Below are 15306 nucleotides of genomic sequence, written 5' to 3' on the forward strand. Positions count from 1 at the left end.
TTTTTACTGTGTCCCAGTTACTGTTCTCTCATCGCTGGGACAAATACCTGACACTCAAAATTAAGGAAGGAAAGGTTTATTTAGCTCACAGTTAGTGGAGGTTTCAGTCTATACTCAGCTGGCTCCAAGACAGGGTGACATGTGGCAGAGAGCAACCTTTCATGGCGGTGGCAAAGAGCAGAGAGCAAAATGGAGTAGCAGCAACAATGGCTACAGAGAGCAAGTCTGTCCCTCTGTCTCTCTTACATCACATTCAGGCGATCTGCCCCAGGCTGGGTGTAGGACTCACACCCAGAATCCCAACCTTGGATCATGAATTAATCACAAATCTCAGAACTGCGCCTTAGTGACTGCATGAGGCTTTGGGGGGACAAATACACACAAACCTTAACGTACTGCTTCAGGGCCATCACGTATGTATCTGTTCAGGGTTTTCTGTTTATAATTCAATTTTCAAAGGTATACGTGTCCACTAATTTGTCTATTTTTCTGTTTTATCTAATTTGTTAGTGTATATTTGTCTTTAATAATCCCTAGTGATCCTTTGTATTTCTGGGCTGTCCACCATAATATCTACCTTTTCATCCCTAATATAGTTCATTTGTATTTTTTCTTTTTCTTAGTTGAGCTGAAAGTTTGTCTGTTTTGTCTGCTTCACAAAGCAGAGCTGTTTGTCACAGATTTTTTTAAGTCTTAAATTCAAATTTTAGTGTTGCTTTTCTTCTACTAAATTTTAGTTTATTCTGTTCTTGTTTCTCTGTTTCCTTGAGAGACAGAAATAGGTTGTTTACCAGAGACCTTCCTACTTTTTGATGCAGGAATTTATTACTACAAACTTTCCTTTTTGTGTTGATTTTGACATATTGCACAGGTTTGGTCATGTTATATCTCATTTTTATTTGTTTCAAGAAATTTTTGAATTTTATTTTTGATTTATCCTTTGATCTGTTGCTTGTTTAAAAGTAAGTTGCTTGATTTACATATGTTTGCATAGTGTTCAAAGGTTTTGTTACTGATTTCTCCTCACTGGTAGGATCTGAAAAATTACTCAACATGATTTTGTTTCTTTCCTTTTTTTCTTTTTTCTTTCTTTTTTTTTTTTTTTTAATGTATTTCATACAAGGTGTATGGGGTATACAGAGTCTCACTACATACATCGGACTCGTAGTGATTCTCCTGTTTTCAGCCTCCCAAGCGCTGAGATTACAGGTGTGCGCCACCACGCCCAGTCTCAATCACTGTCTCATCGTGCCCCAGGGAGGGGCCAGCATAGCAGGCCTGGGATCGAACCCTGGTCCCTGCGTCTGCCCAAGCAGGAGCTTTGTTCTGCTGAGCTGTCTGCCCAGCCCTATGTTTCTTTTCACTTTGCTGAGGATTGTTTTGTGGCGTAAGATAACCTATCTGGAGAAAACTCTTGAGTGTTGGGCAGACGGGTGTGCATGCCAGAGCCCCTGGCTGAGAGCTCTGTGGACGACCTGTTGGCCCATTTTGTCTAGGGGGTCACGTGACAACTGCTGTTTGTTTGTGGATTTTCCGTAGCATCGACCTATTATTGAGAGTGAGGTAGTCAAGTTTCCAGTTCGTATTGTATTAGATTCTGTCTCTCCCTTTAAATCTATTAATGTTTGCTTTATAAGAGTGGGTATTATGATATTGGCTGCATTTATAATTCAGCTTGTTATTTCCTTTTTCTGAATACTGCAGACTCGTTTATCAATATGTAACGATCCTCCCTGTCTCTCTTTGTTGCTTTTGATTTGAAGCCCATTTTATTTTATGTAAATATAGCTGTTCCCGAATTATGTCGGATTCCGTTTGCATGGAGTATCTTACCCTGTCTCTCACTTTCAGTCTGTGAACTTATGTAGAAATGAAGTGCTATTTTAAGCAATGGATAGTTGTACCTTTAAAAAACAATGCATTTAAAAAGTAGGAAGGCAGTTTAAGCAAGGTTTGATTAAAGCAGTAGCTCCTGCGTTGAATGCCATTCTGAAATGGCATTCCAAATCCAACCTCATGAAAGGAGAACACTAATCTAACCCAGTTTTTAAAAAGGATCCTACCTTTACCTATTTGATGAAGCAAAATGTCACCCTGATTCTTTTTTTTTTCCCATCCTGCCACCAACCTGTCAGATCTAAATCCAGAAAAGATCATGACTTCCTCTATTTCTTTCTATGCCCATGGATGACCTTTAAATCCAATATACACTAGCTTTGTGCAGAAGACACTTTAAACCCCAAGTATATTCTGATATTCTTGCGCCTATACAGCCCAACAAAATTAAGTTTTAAGATATGAATTCTATCACTTTCCTCCATCGAAGTCCTATGATGGCTACACCGGTTCCTAGATCACAGGACCTTCAGGGCACTCGCTGCAAGTTGTGGCTTGGGCATAGCTGGTGAATTCATGTCCTCTCAGGTTCCCCTTTCTTGACCTCCAAAAGTCAAGCATCCTTTCTTTTCCAGAACGGGCAGGCTTTCTTAACCTCAAGACTCTGCTGTTGCACTGCAGTTTCTCTGGGCTTTGGCCTTGAACATTCTGGTAATTCCAACTCAGGTGTAATATTCTGCTTTCTAGTGATGGTGCCTTTCCCCACCACATCGCCCCCTTTATTATCCTGGCTTCATCACACCTTTGGGTGAAACTCTTGTTTAACTACTTGTTTACCTGTTCATCATCTGCCTACCCATTGCTACCAGACTCCAAGGATAGGGCTTAGTCAGGCATCACTGTCACAGTTCCCCAGCATCTAGAGGAACAAGTCAAGTCACAGGCTCAGTTATCTCTAAATGTTCCTTTCTTAGTGTTTTATTAGGCTCTAAAGTGGGTAGCTGAGTGCTAATATGCTTAACTTATCCAGCTACTTTTTCTTTGATAAACACCAAAGAACAAAGAGCAAAAGTACTGAATTCTAGCCGTGTGTTTGCCATGCCATGGCCGTCACACCTATAAATGTGGGACAGTCAGCTGACACCCAGGCCTGGTGCTGGGGGCGGAGGGGCTCAGAGTGAAGCCAAGGACGTGCCACACTTGCATGTGGCTGGAGGGAAGTGGCTTCCGCCACACCGTGGCTCGCCAGGTAGACAATAAATATGAGATGTAAGCCGGTTCTTTGCTTCCTGGACAACCTAGATGAATGCTAGGTTCAGTGCTAGACGAATGCACGAAAAATGGTTTTTATTCTTAAATATCTCAACATCTCTGAATGATAAGGCCAGTATCCTACTTGGAGCTGTCTCTATCTCCAAGTCAGAACTTCATTTTCACCTTCGAAAACCTTCCTAGTCTCCATTTTTTCCATTCAGCAGAATGACACACCACCTCTGTAATACATGGGGGCTGAGGCCCTTAAAGCAATGCAATATTTAAAAAAGAAAAAACCCTTACATCAACTCTAAGGGGAATTCTACTATGACTGTAGAATCTCCTTCTGACTTCTTAGTTTTCCACTAGAACATTAAGTTGTTTTTACCACAGAAGGGGCTATGTATTGAATCCTGAGGTTTTGTCCTCTGTTCTTGCACTGAATGAGTTACTTTGTCAGGTCAATTCTTGCAAAGTAGTGTGCTTAATTTAATAAAAGGACTTTCCAGTTCTTGGTATAAAATAAAACAGCTGGGCCAGCCCAGTGGCTCAGCAGATTAAAGCACCTGCAAGCTGGTGCAGGGGCCGGGGTTTTGATCCCTGGGCCTGCTGTGCCGGTCCCACCCCTGGGGCACCTGAGACAGCAGTGGAGACTGGGTATGGTAGTACATGCCTGTAATCCCAGCTCTTGGGAGGCTGTAAACAGGCGGATCACTATGAGTCCAATCTAGTAATCGACCCTAAACACCCTGTAGACCCTTCCCTAAAATACAAAAATGATACTACTACTACTAATAATAATAATAACAATAAAAATACAATAAAATAAAACAGCCAACAGCATTCACTTGATACACTTGTCGTTGTTATTTCTTTTCTGTGAATGACTTTGTAAACAAAACCACATCTCATATGTGTTTTGATTTTATAATTGTGTTTAACTTCAAATTATCTCCCAGATTTCTAACAGTAACTCATTTCTGAATTTCAGATGAAGCAGAGGTTATGTATATCATCAAAAGGACTAAAAAGCTATTATTATGAATGTATGGCTTTAAAGTCTTTAAATTGTTTTGTTGTTGTCATATGGTTTTGTTTTGTTTTACTAAAAGTAAGACAGTCATCTTTCAGGAAAAGCCAGATGAGCAAACTAAACCCTTTACAAATGGATATTCTCATGTATCTTAATTTAAATTTTATTTTTTAGCAAGATCTTTCTTGTTCTTTATAGAAATGAAGTGCTCTGCTAAGAAATCCTCTTTGAAATGTCCACATTTGACTTGATGTTTCTAGACTCCATGTCTTCTTAGCTGAATGCTTTCCCTCCGTTGTTTGCCAGTGAGTGTGTAACTGCTGAAGTCAGGGCAAAATACACATCAAAGTCACCTCACGTGAGCACCTTTAGGGCATCACAGAGTTCTTTCTTCTAGTAAGATGCTGGCATCCCTGAATTCATCTGCCTGTTCTGTTTTGTGACTATTCTTAATAATGTGCATACCTGTACATTCTTTTGCCATGTAAATTGTAAAATGTAAGGCATGAATTATATTTTATAAACTATTTTCAAATTGCTTAGAATAATGAGGGTTCATAATGAAAGCTCAATAGATATCTTTGAAAAGCAAAATTCTAAAATGAAAAATGCACTCCTGTTTAAAGCCGAAGTAGAGGGTAAATGGGTAATTTAAAATGATCTATTCATTCACTAGAATTTTACTTTTGTCCAGAAAATATATTGAATAGCTAATAATATTGTGTCAAATACTTTTAATAGAGTGAGGTGCTAACATTACATAGACAGGATGATTGAACTGGCATTTTGTCGGGTTTTTTTTTTTTTTTTTAATCACACGAAGTGTTTATTAACGACAGCTAGATACCTATTAGACAACTTCTTTTTAATAACTATAGATGAGGTTTGAAATTAGCTTGAAAGTACTTATGTTCTGTCAGGCTTTCTTGTTTGTTGGCATGAGTTTTACAGCAACAGTAGCTCACATCAAAACTTTGGATTTATCTTGAATTCTGCTTTACGTGTGATCAAATTGACTTAGAACCATGAATGATGTTCAAAAATATAAACAGCCAGAAAAGAGTCTATTTATATGCTAGCTTGTGGATTTCAACATAGTAAATGTGCTTGAGTCCTTTGTTTATTTCATAGTGAATACTGGATTGATTCCTTTGCTTATTATTATTTTGTGACATTTGTCTTCATCCTTTATTGGTGATGTCATTTTTGTCTAAATTATCCAAATCTCACCATTCTGATATACTTTACATACTTTTATTTCCGTATCTCTCATTGACACTCACGTGTATCTGGTAACAGTTTCTAACAATCATTTCAATGCATGAGCAGATAAATGAATCTCAATTTGAATCTCAGAGAAACAAGTCAATTTCGGAGTCTTTGTTAATAAATCCTAGTCATTAGACCCTGGAATTCTGGGAAGGACTCGATCTCCTCTCTGCTTCTGTTCCCTGTGTCTTTCCTTCAGAAATTCCTCTCAGCTGTGCCTTCCTATTGGCTTTTTCATTTCCCCCAGGACATTTCACTACTGCATTCTCATGAGAGCGCCTGCCCGCCCAGTTCTCCCATGATGCTTTGCTAATTTGCACTCCAGCTGATCATAGCATCTCCCATTTTAATCCTGCAGTGCAGTGGCCTCCTAGTGACCTGAGAGCAACAGCCCATGTTCTCAACCCAGCTGACACAGCCCTGCACAAGGTGGCCCCTGCCTTTTTACCAACCTGTTCTGCTACCTCTCTACCCAGTTCTGCAGAGCCTGTCCATGTGGCCCTGTCTCACTCCTAGAAGTGTCCCTGTGTCCTCCGCCTAGAGCTTTTGTGTACCCTTCTGTAGAGCACCTCGGTCAGAAGGATGTCACTATTCTGCAGGGCTTTCGGAAATCGCACTTTATCAAGGAAGACTCCATAGTCCCTCTGAGCTCTTAACTCACAGTGTCCTGAAATTGTCCTTTGCAGTGTACCGTATAATCAATTCATTTAGCCTGTAATGGCTTGTTTGTTTTTAGGGGTTCCTGCTCTGGAAAATGAGCTCTATGATGCATTGCCCAGTGTTTATTTTGTTCACTCTTCTATGTCCTAATGCTTAGCTCAAAGCTTCCCATGTATGTGTTTGAAGAAATAAGAAATCTAAGAAAATATGAAAAGGAGGGAGGGAGAGATAAAGAAGAAAGGATGAGAGAGACGGAGCGGGGCAGAGTGAGGCAGGAAGGAAGGAGGGAGGGAGGAGGAAATAAGACAAAAGAAGAAAATGGTCATTTTGGGGGACGATAATAATATCTCATGCCATTGCGCCCTTCCATACATGCAATGAGAATCCCTGACCAACATGTGTTCTCGGGCTCTACACTGTCTGTGTGGCCTCCCTGTTGATGCATCTATTCATGCTGGCTTGCTTTCTGTCTCTCTGCTTGGTAGTTGACGGCCAGTGGCAGGAGTGGAGCCCTTGGAGCCAGTGCTCGGTGACCTGCTCCAACGGGACCCAGCAGCGAAGCCGGCAGTGCACCGCAGCGGCGCATGGAGGCTCGGAGTGCCGCGGGCCCTGGGCAGAGAGCAGAGAGTGCTACAACCCGGAGTGCACAGGTATGGCGAGCCCGGCGCCCCAGACGCTCACACAGTGCTCAGGAGGTTGCATGCCAGAGGGACAGAATGCGGCGAAGATTTACATTTTCAACAATTATTCCAATGGAAGACATGTTGCCATTAACCTCCTCCTGACCTCCTCCTGCCTTTGAAGACACTCAGCGCATCTTCTTACCACTTTCTGAAGCCATCTGGAAGTCCTCCTTCAGGAGTGTCTTTAGTTGGGCTGTCCTGGCTGCGCCGACGGCCTGTAGTGGTGAAAACCATTTATCTTTGTTGGACACTGAGGAAGGGCCAGAAGAGGAAGATTGCCAGAACCAATTAGTAGGGTGTGTGAGGCCTCATCCTGATCCTTTTAGGATCCTGCCTCTGCGTTGCCTGACACTCAACAGTGGAATTCACCATATTGTTTTTGTCATACTTCAAAAAGACACAAACTAAGACTTTCAGAACTGCTTCAGAAAGTGGAAAAAATGGCGGCAATAAGTGTGGGAAGCAAGAGGCAGGATTCTGAGGAGAGCCCGTGGCAGTGTCTTGTTGTAGGTTTCAATCAGGCCTCGTATTTTGTATGAACATAGCTAATTATTCTGTATATACCATAGTAATGAAGTAGCAGAACCCATCAGACTAGGAGAGAAAGCATAGTTCATGACCTTTCACACTCAACTTGCGCTTTTTACAGGTAAGGTTCAGTGATGTATATTTGAGAAGTCAGGCCCGATTATCTAAGCATCTGCTCATCCCCGCTTTGCCCCTGACCAGTAAGTCAAATATTTGAGTAGTGCGTGTTCATGAGGGTGGATTAATGAACAGTGAAGAAAGATAATGTCCTCAGATTCCAGGAGCAGGAGGCCATGGGCAGGCACTGCTGACGCAGACACGTTTCTTTCAGCCAACGGGCAGTGGAATCAGTGGGGCCACTGGAGCGGATGTTCCAAGTCGTGTGACGGCGGCTGGGAGAGGAGAATGAGGACCTGCCAGGGGGCAGCGATCACAGGGCAGCAGTGCGAAGGGACTGGTGAAGAGGTCAGGCGGTGCAGTGAGCAGCGATGCCCCGGTAAGAGTGCACTGAAATTGTCCCGTGTAGACGCTTGTGGCCTGGACAGGAGTTCAAGTATCATTGGACAAGGGCAGGATTCCTCAGTGAAAGCATTGCTAGTGGTAACTGGCCAACAGCTACCTGTTTCTAGAATATAGGGGATATTTTCCATGCTGTGTCACAGAATAGTTCCATAGGACTTACTTGTTTCCTAACAGCTTTGTGAAATATTTGTAAAACCCTGGATATGGTTTAAAATAGGTTATTTTTTCCTAACATGTTAAGAAAGATTTGTTTATTGAGAATATTATGCTAATTGCCCAAGACCGTACATATGAGAAACAGAAAGATGTGTTAAATAGCTAAGAACACGAAAGCATGGTGTTAAAATCCAGACTCTTAAGTTCTGTTGTTCATGAATGTCAGCCTGACGCATGACCTTGGACAGCTTCATTAACTTGTCCTTGCCCCAATTTCCACTGTAAAAGGGAATCGCAATGAGCAACACATTTTACAGCGAAAGCATAAAGACTTTGTTACTAGGGAAGGAGCTGAAGTGCTGCTGTGTTAGGAAATTTACATAGAAGTATAGCAAAGAATGCAGATAGAATTGTACAGATTATAGAGCAGATTACAGTGCTTTTGAAGATCATTAAAAGACTTTCTTAATAATACATACATTCCATTAAATATTGGCACACTGAGAACACAGTAAAAATCATGATTTTAGGATGATATTAAGCAACACTATTATAACCCAACTAAAAAAAGTGATAGGATAGAATTTTCTTATTTTATAATGCGATAGAGAGGAGCAGGCTGACTTGAGAGAGCTTGAGTGTTCAGTTAGATTGTAGTCGCTGCTTGGCACTCTGCCGGTGAGCTGCTGCCTGCTCTGGCTAGGAACATGGTGGGGTGGGTAGGTGCTGCTGGGTGCAGATTACTGGGGTGCTCTTCAGTTTCAAAAGCTCTGCATTTCTGTCACCGCATGACTACGTCAATTTAGAAGCCAATATAGCATAAGAGAGAGAAAACAGAAGTCAAAACTTTTTATTTCCCTATAATTAAAATTCTAAACATTTCTCACTGCTCCATACTAAGAATACTGGAAGAAACAGGATTTTAAGAGTACTAAGAAGTAGCTCGAATTTAAGATCTAAAATTAGTCTCGTTAATTCCTCCGGCCATATGAATTTGAAGTGATAAGGGATAAACAGCGTGTGAGATTTTGATGAGGATACCTGCATAGCTTAGCACTGTGGAGTTCTTCCTGTGCTGCTGAAGTATTAAGAAGCATGAAACAAAAACACTCATCTTGCCCCTGGAGAATTTCATTAGCACAGTAAAGCATGATTAAACAAGACTCTTACTATTTGAAGTTATCTAAACCGGGCTTAGCTTTAGCATATCAAGTCTCTTAACTGGTCTTCTATGAACTGTCTTTCATCTACCTATATTGAAGTAAGACAGCTCTGCTGCAGTCAGATTTACAAAGGTTGCCACCTGCTGTTTGGAAAATATTTTACAAAGCTGTTTATAAGAAAGCTACTCTGCCTTATTTGCTGAGTCTACTTGCTGATTTTGATGATCTGTAGCAGACTTAGAAATTATCACATAAATTTCAAAATACTTTTTATGCAACACGATGTATTTTTTAATATTAACATTTTCATTTTATTTTTGTCAATGATATGGTTTGAAAAGAACCATAAATTATTTACAAGTATGTAATTTAATAATTAAAATTTATTCTTGAATGAGATAAATATTGTATGAACTATTATACTTGGGCAACAACTACACACACACACACACACACACACACACACACACACAGATCTCGCCAGCTTTTGATTATATCCTAGAGTAATGCTAGTGTAATACAACTTGCATTATCCATCAAAGTCTCTAAAGACTTCCTTTGTAAAAAATGCTTCTGCTTCTATAGAATATCAATTTTTTATTGAAATAAATAGCTTGTTTGTATTTATTCTTTACATTTTTATATGCAGTTCTATTACCAGGACAGCAGCATTCATAAATAACTCAGTTTGGTGTGGTAGAACTGGTTCATACACCAAGTGTAGAATACACTAATTGTAGACATTTTAAATTGTAGATACTTCCATTTTCCCTTAACATTAACTGAGGCACTTTTCTCTTTCGGTCAATAACCAAGCCTGGGGGCGGGGGAGCTTGCCAGTTAGCTCAGTGGTTTAAGTGCCTGCTGGGGCAAACCCAGTCAGGCTTTCAGGACTGCAGTTTGATCCCCAGCTCCATGTGCCACATCACACATGTCCTTAAGGCAGCTTGAACCAGCCAAAAAAAAAAAAAAAAGCTTCAGGGCTAGGGAGATAGCTCAGTAGAATAAGCGCTTACCTGGCAAGCGCAAGATCCTGAGTTCAATCCCCTGCACTGCAAAACAAAACAAAACTAAGCCTCAACAAATGTTTCTTTTGAAACAACATGCATTTTTAGTATTATTTTTATCTCATATCATTCTTAATTTTCCCTCGGGTTACTTGAAACAGCAGCTATTTATCTTTATGCTTCACTTAATACAAAACAAATGAATCCAGTTTGTCTAGAGACTGTTGTCAGGAAGGACAAATATATATATATATATACATATATATATTTATATTAATATATTTTACCCAATTAATGAAATAATTACTAATCATCAGGATTTGATAAAAGCTTTTATTATGCCTAGTAAAAGAGAAAAATAAAAAGATTTGATCATTAAAATTAGGACTGCTCTTCATGGAAAAATGAGTAAAGAAAAATATCAAAATGTCCTCATTGACCACAATGGTTTTCTTCGTCTTCAGAAGAGAATGCTACAGATGAAGTATTTATTTAAGAAAAATACTGCTGGGAAATAAAATAGCCACAAGAGAGATAATTATATGTCCCAATTTTTAAATTGGTAAAACTCACCACATAATGATTTCATTTATGTCTGTTGCACTGCAAACTTTCGGGGTTTGCAGGTTAAAATGGTACAAGTTTTTCTGATTGTATTATAGAGCTATAATAGAAAAACACTGTTTTAAATTTCTTTTTACTAATATTTTCCAGACTAGTATTATTCAGAGAGCTTTGTTTCTAGAGGAAGGACTGCCTTATTTTCTTCTGCTCTGGCTTGGTTTGGCAAAGTTTGGTTTTGGTTTGGTTTTCTGTCTTGAAGCTTGAACCTATAGCTGCAGTTCAGCGGTCCATTATTTTTGGTCATTGTTTAGTTGGCATCTCCAGTTTGTGCGTCCATATTGCATTTCATTTATAAGTAAAAATTTTGTCTTGGAATCAGTGGGTTTTTTTTCATGTGTATGCGTGTGTGTGTATATGCGTGTGTGTGTGTGTGTGTGTGTGTGTGTGTGTGTGTGTGAGAAAATAAGTCTACACGTTGCATCTGCCCAGGAAACCCTTATGTCAGATATAGTAATTACTGAGATATCTTTGTGTAAGTATTTATACCAAAAGACAATAGCAGGTGTGCTAATTATACCAACATTATACCTCAAACATTGGAATGCATTTGTGTTGTAGTCCCAGTGCTGTAGTATAGTGATACAGCAAGGGCGAGCCCCTCACCTCTTGGTCTCCCCAGCTGGAAGGGGCTCTCCCTTACCCCTGTAAGGTTGCTTACCAACACAGTTTCTTCTGTGGATGTCAACATTTAGTTTGTGAGTAACTATTTTTTTAAATCTTAGTTTCACTGGGAAGAAAAAAAATTACTACTGTTGCTTAATGCGTGCTGTCTTACTAGAACATCTCCTCTCATTGTTAAAACCAGTACGTACCTAGCTGTTGCCCTCAGAGCTTGTGGAAATAAATGCCTGAGCCAGAACCCCATGATTCGGCCTCAGTGGATATAGTGTGGGGCCGAGAACGTTCCTTCCCCAGGCCGTGGTAGTGCCACTATTTGCAGACCCTTCTGCGGGTTGCATTGATCTCTGATTGCAAAAGAATGTCAATAATGGTAATACAGGAACATCATCTAAAGCTAGAATACAGTCCTCCACCTTTGCTGTAGCAGTGAAATTTGAGATCCTGAGATAGCCACAAGATTGCAAAGTTTTATTTTGTTTATGCTTTTCACAAACAACAAGGGTAGTTTCTGTATTCTGTTGAAAACATGGACTCTTCTGTGAACTTAAGCAGGTAGGGAACACTTGGGGAATGGGGCTTATGAATGCTAGCCAACACTGGCTTGTGGGCTCCTCAGGTCCCCATTGTTGGAATGGTAGATTAATCATTGCGGTAGAACTATTTTGTCTTTGCTAGAGACAAATGTAATATATTTGATAAGTTAGACACATCTATCTTGTGTGTGCCTTTGAGTTTAAAGGGGAGACATAATCATCATGGCCTTACCTGAGGATATTTGCATCTGATTTGCCTTCTTCTTCACTGAGCACATTCGTTCTCTCCAATAGAATGTTTAAAAGTTCTGTCTCCACTGGAATTGCCGTTATTTTTTCGCTGTCAGATGATCTGAGTTGCATACATAATTATGTCATCATTGGTTGAGTGCTTCAAAGTTAAGCTGGCATTTGCACTGAGTACTTTTGGACATAGCACATTGTATCACGTTTGATGTTCACACCAGTTGTTCATCTAAAACCAGAGTTCAGTGTTGACAGTAGGTGGCACTATGTGTTGACTTCTTACATCCTTTATGTTGTATTTGTTCTTGCCAAGTAGCCATAGTTACAGTTTCTCTGTATTTCAAAAAGCAGAGAAATAAATTAGAACTTGAAGGTAATTTGTAGGTGAGAGAGTCTACCTTTTGCTTGCGAATAATTTAAAATAATATCTATCCCCCAAAAAGAGAAAAAGTGGGCTTTCTTACCCAAACTAATCTTGGAACAAATCACCTGAATTTTATGGGCAGAATTTAGGAGGAAACACTGACGTCTAACAGTAGCTGTGTGTATAACGAACAGCACAGCATGTCCTTTATTCAAACCTGTTGCTATGGAGATAATTATTGCCATAATTTGTCTTATCAGATTGCTCATCGCATGAGATTTTGAGAAAACTCACAGCTTTTGCCATGGTAGGAACTCAAAAAACAATTCAGTGTAACCTTACATTACCCTGTCTTGTCCAATTTAGATGGATCTGTTAACATGTCCATCATTTTCAAATTGAAAGGAAGGTAGAGAAGCACTTACTACTATTTCTTTTATTTCTTCCTTCCAATTCCTGTTGGTTGTATAATAAAAAAAAATTAGGAACCACTCAATTATGTTAATGGTGAGGTCATTAAATTAATTTTTACAATTCTTGAAATTAATTCCTGTGACTCTTTTTGGGATTCAGTGCTTGCCAAGACACAAAACCTGAATATACACCCTTGATGGTTCCCATACCCATTGATTTGTCATTCCTTTCATAGTGTACACGATGTTAGGGTACTGCCTGGCCCTGTGCTCTGGTGTGCTGTGTTTCCCCCCATCACCACCTTGAGAAGCCCCCACCAATCTACATCTGCATGCCTAATCTCTCACAAATGCCTCATAGGCCTTTCCCACACAGTTATCAGCTCAGAATGGGATTTTTCTGACCACCGGATGCCCTGTTTCGTTTAGAGAGGTTCTTGGTCCTCAGGGTCCTTCCCTGCTGGTGGATTACACTTCACCAGATTTCCTTCCACCGCGAGCCTGCTGCCTCTTCTGCCTACAGCCACTAACTAGTGGGGAGAGCAGTGCAGTGTGAACCGCCTAGAGCAAGGAGCCCAAAAATTCAGGTGTATGCTCAGGGTCCTCAACTATAAAATAAGAAAAACACATTGTGCAGGGATTTTCAAGGGTGTAATAATAAAATGCTATAGCTAAGTAAGATCATTAAATGGCAGTTCATGAACTCTTTGTCTCTTACCCATCCTCCAATCTCTTTTGAACAGTTGTGTCTGTTTATTGTCCTCCATTCATGGCCTTGGTCCTGTGACTGATTTATCCCCTAAAACTACATTGGTTCTCATTACTTGCCAAATTTGATACCAGGACCATTGAGATTTTAGTATACCATCTATCAGTTCTGTTACCTTTCTAATATCATTTCTAATTGTTTCTAAACATATATTGCACATACTCTAAATGCATATTTATATGTATGTGTAGTAAAATCAAACAGATCAAGTCTCTGGTTCCTGACCACAAGGGTGCACAGTCTCCTTCCATGCTGTTGTTTGTGCTGTTAGCCACCTAGACTTCCTCAGGACCCTGTCCTTTCTCATCTCTGCCTGCTGACAGGGCAGCATTTTAAGAGCCTGTCCACTAATGATTCTTCTCTCCAAAGGTCTTATAAGTGTCCTTTCATTTAGGAACTCCTATATTCTTGATTTGTGTTTTCCTTATAAGTAGTACATGATTATATCTATTAGCCATAATTCCAACTTACTGCAAATGAGCAGTATATTTTCAGCCTTCTGTATTTTCTACTCTGGGTTAAGCCTAGATGACTGTAATAGGTCATTAGATACATGCTCTTTTAAATGCTCTTATTCCATACCATGACTACTATAATGGAACTAATGAAGACATTTTTGTAAAAGCACATAAATAAAAATTTTTCAAGGGCTATGATGTTAATGTCTTACAATATATGATTTTCTTTCATTCTTTCAAAATTCTGTTAGCTAATTGGATGGACTAATTTATTGAATCAATATTTTTATCATGTGTGTAGTTATTTTTATTTTGTAGTTATAATTTGTAATATGATCTTTCTTTAGAAATAAACAACTGAGACTTTAGAGGTGAGACAAATGTAGAAGTGTCTGTAACAGTTATTCAGTTTCTTCCACCTGAGCCCCATTTATTCTTTTAGGCCAGGGCTCCTCATGCCTTTCCCACAGTAGTTTGTAATGCTGTGCCTTATCCTGGGTGTGAGTAAATTATCTCTGAGGCCTCAGTGCAGCTGAAAAGACAGAATTTTGTGGCTTGTGGCCTCAAACCTCAACCTCAAGTCTCAATTTTCTATTTTTCTGCAACGAGGCAATGTTTAAGAGTCTCATGCTCTACCAACTGAGCTAGCCGGGCAACACAAGGCAATGTTTAGATGTAATGATTCTCACCTATTCCTAAAATACTTTGAAAAGGCGGGTAAAAATTTTCCACAAAATATCGAGTGCATTCAAATATACAGCTTAGTCTAACTAAAAATTAGTAATAGTAACTTAGAATTTCTCTTAGTCACTCTGCTGAAACAAAATACTCAGCTTGCACAAATTAAAAGGATGAAAGGTTGCCTTTAGGTCACAGTTTGTGGAGGTTTAAATCCATAGTCAGCTGGTTTCATGGTAGGGCAGTGTGGCTGAAGAGTGTTGCATAGGGGAGACAGTCCATGGCAAGGCAGACAGGGCAGTGCAAAGAAGAAACAGTCGATGGCAGGACAGACAGGGCAGTGCACAGGGGAAACAGTCCATGGCAGGATACACAGGGCAGTGCAAAGAGGAAACAGTCCATGGCAGGGCAGACAGGGCAGTGCACAGGGGAAGCAGTCCATGGCAGGGCAGACAGGGCAGTGCACAGGGGAAGCAGTCCATGGCAGGG

The 15306-nt window shown here is 40.0% G+C and overlaps 1 protein-coding gene across 1 annotated transcript in view; it reads left to right on the plus strand.

The window, feature by feature from the left end:
* LOC101590894 (adhesion G protein-coupled receptor B3) overlaps nt 1-15306 on the plus strand; it is a 157224-nt gene that overhangs the window by 32919 nt on the left and 108999 nt on the right. Inside the window, 2 exon segments of the mRNA XM_023702069.1 lie at nt 6538-6702; nt 7595-7759. Coding sequence (XP_023557837.1) covers nt 6538-6702; nt 7595-7759 — 330 coding nt within the window.

Source organism: Octodon degus, unplaced genomic scaffold (genome assembly GCF_000260255.1).
Source record: "Octodon degus isolate 3935 unplaced genomic scaffold, OctDeg1.0 scaffold00001, whole genome shotgun sequence".
In the NCBI taxonomy this organism is placed as follows: Eukaryota; Metazoa; Chordata; class Mammalia; order Rodentia; family Octodontidae; genus Octodon; species Octodon degus.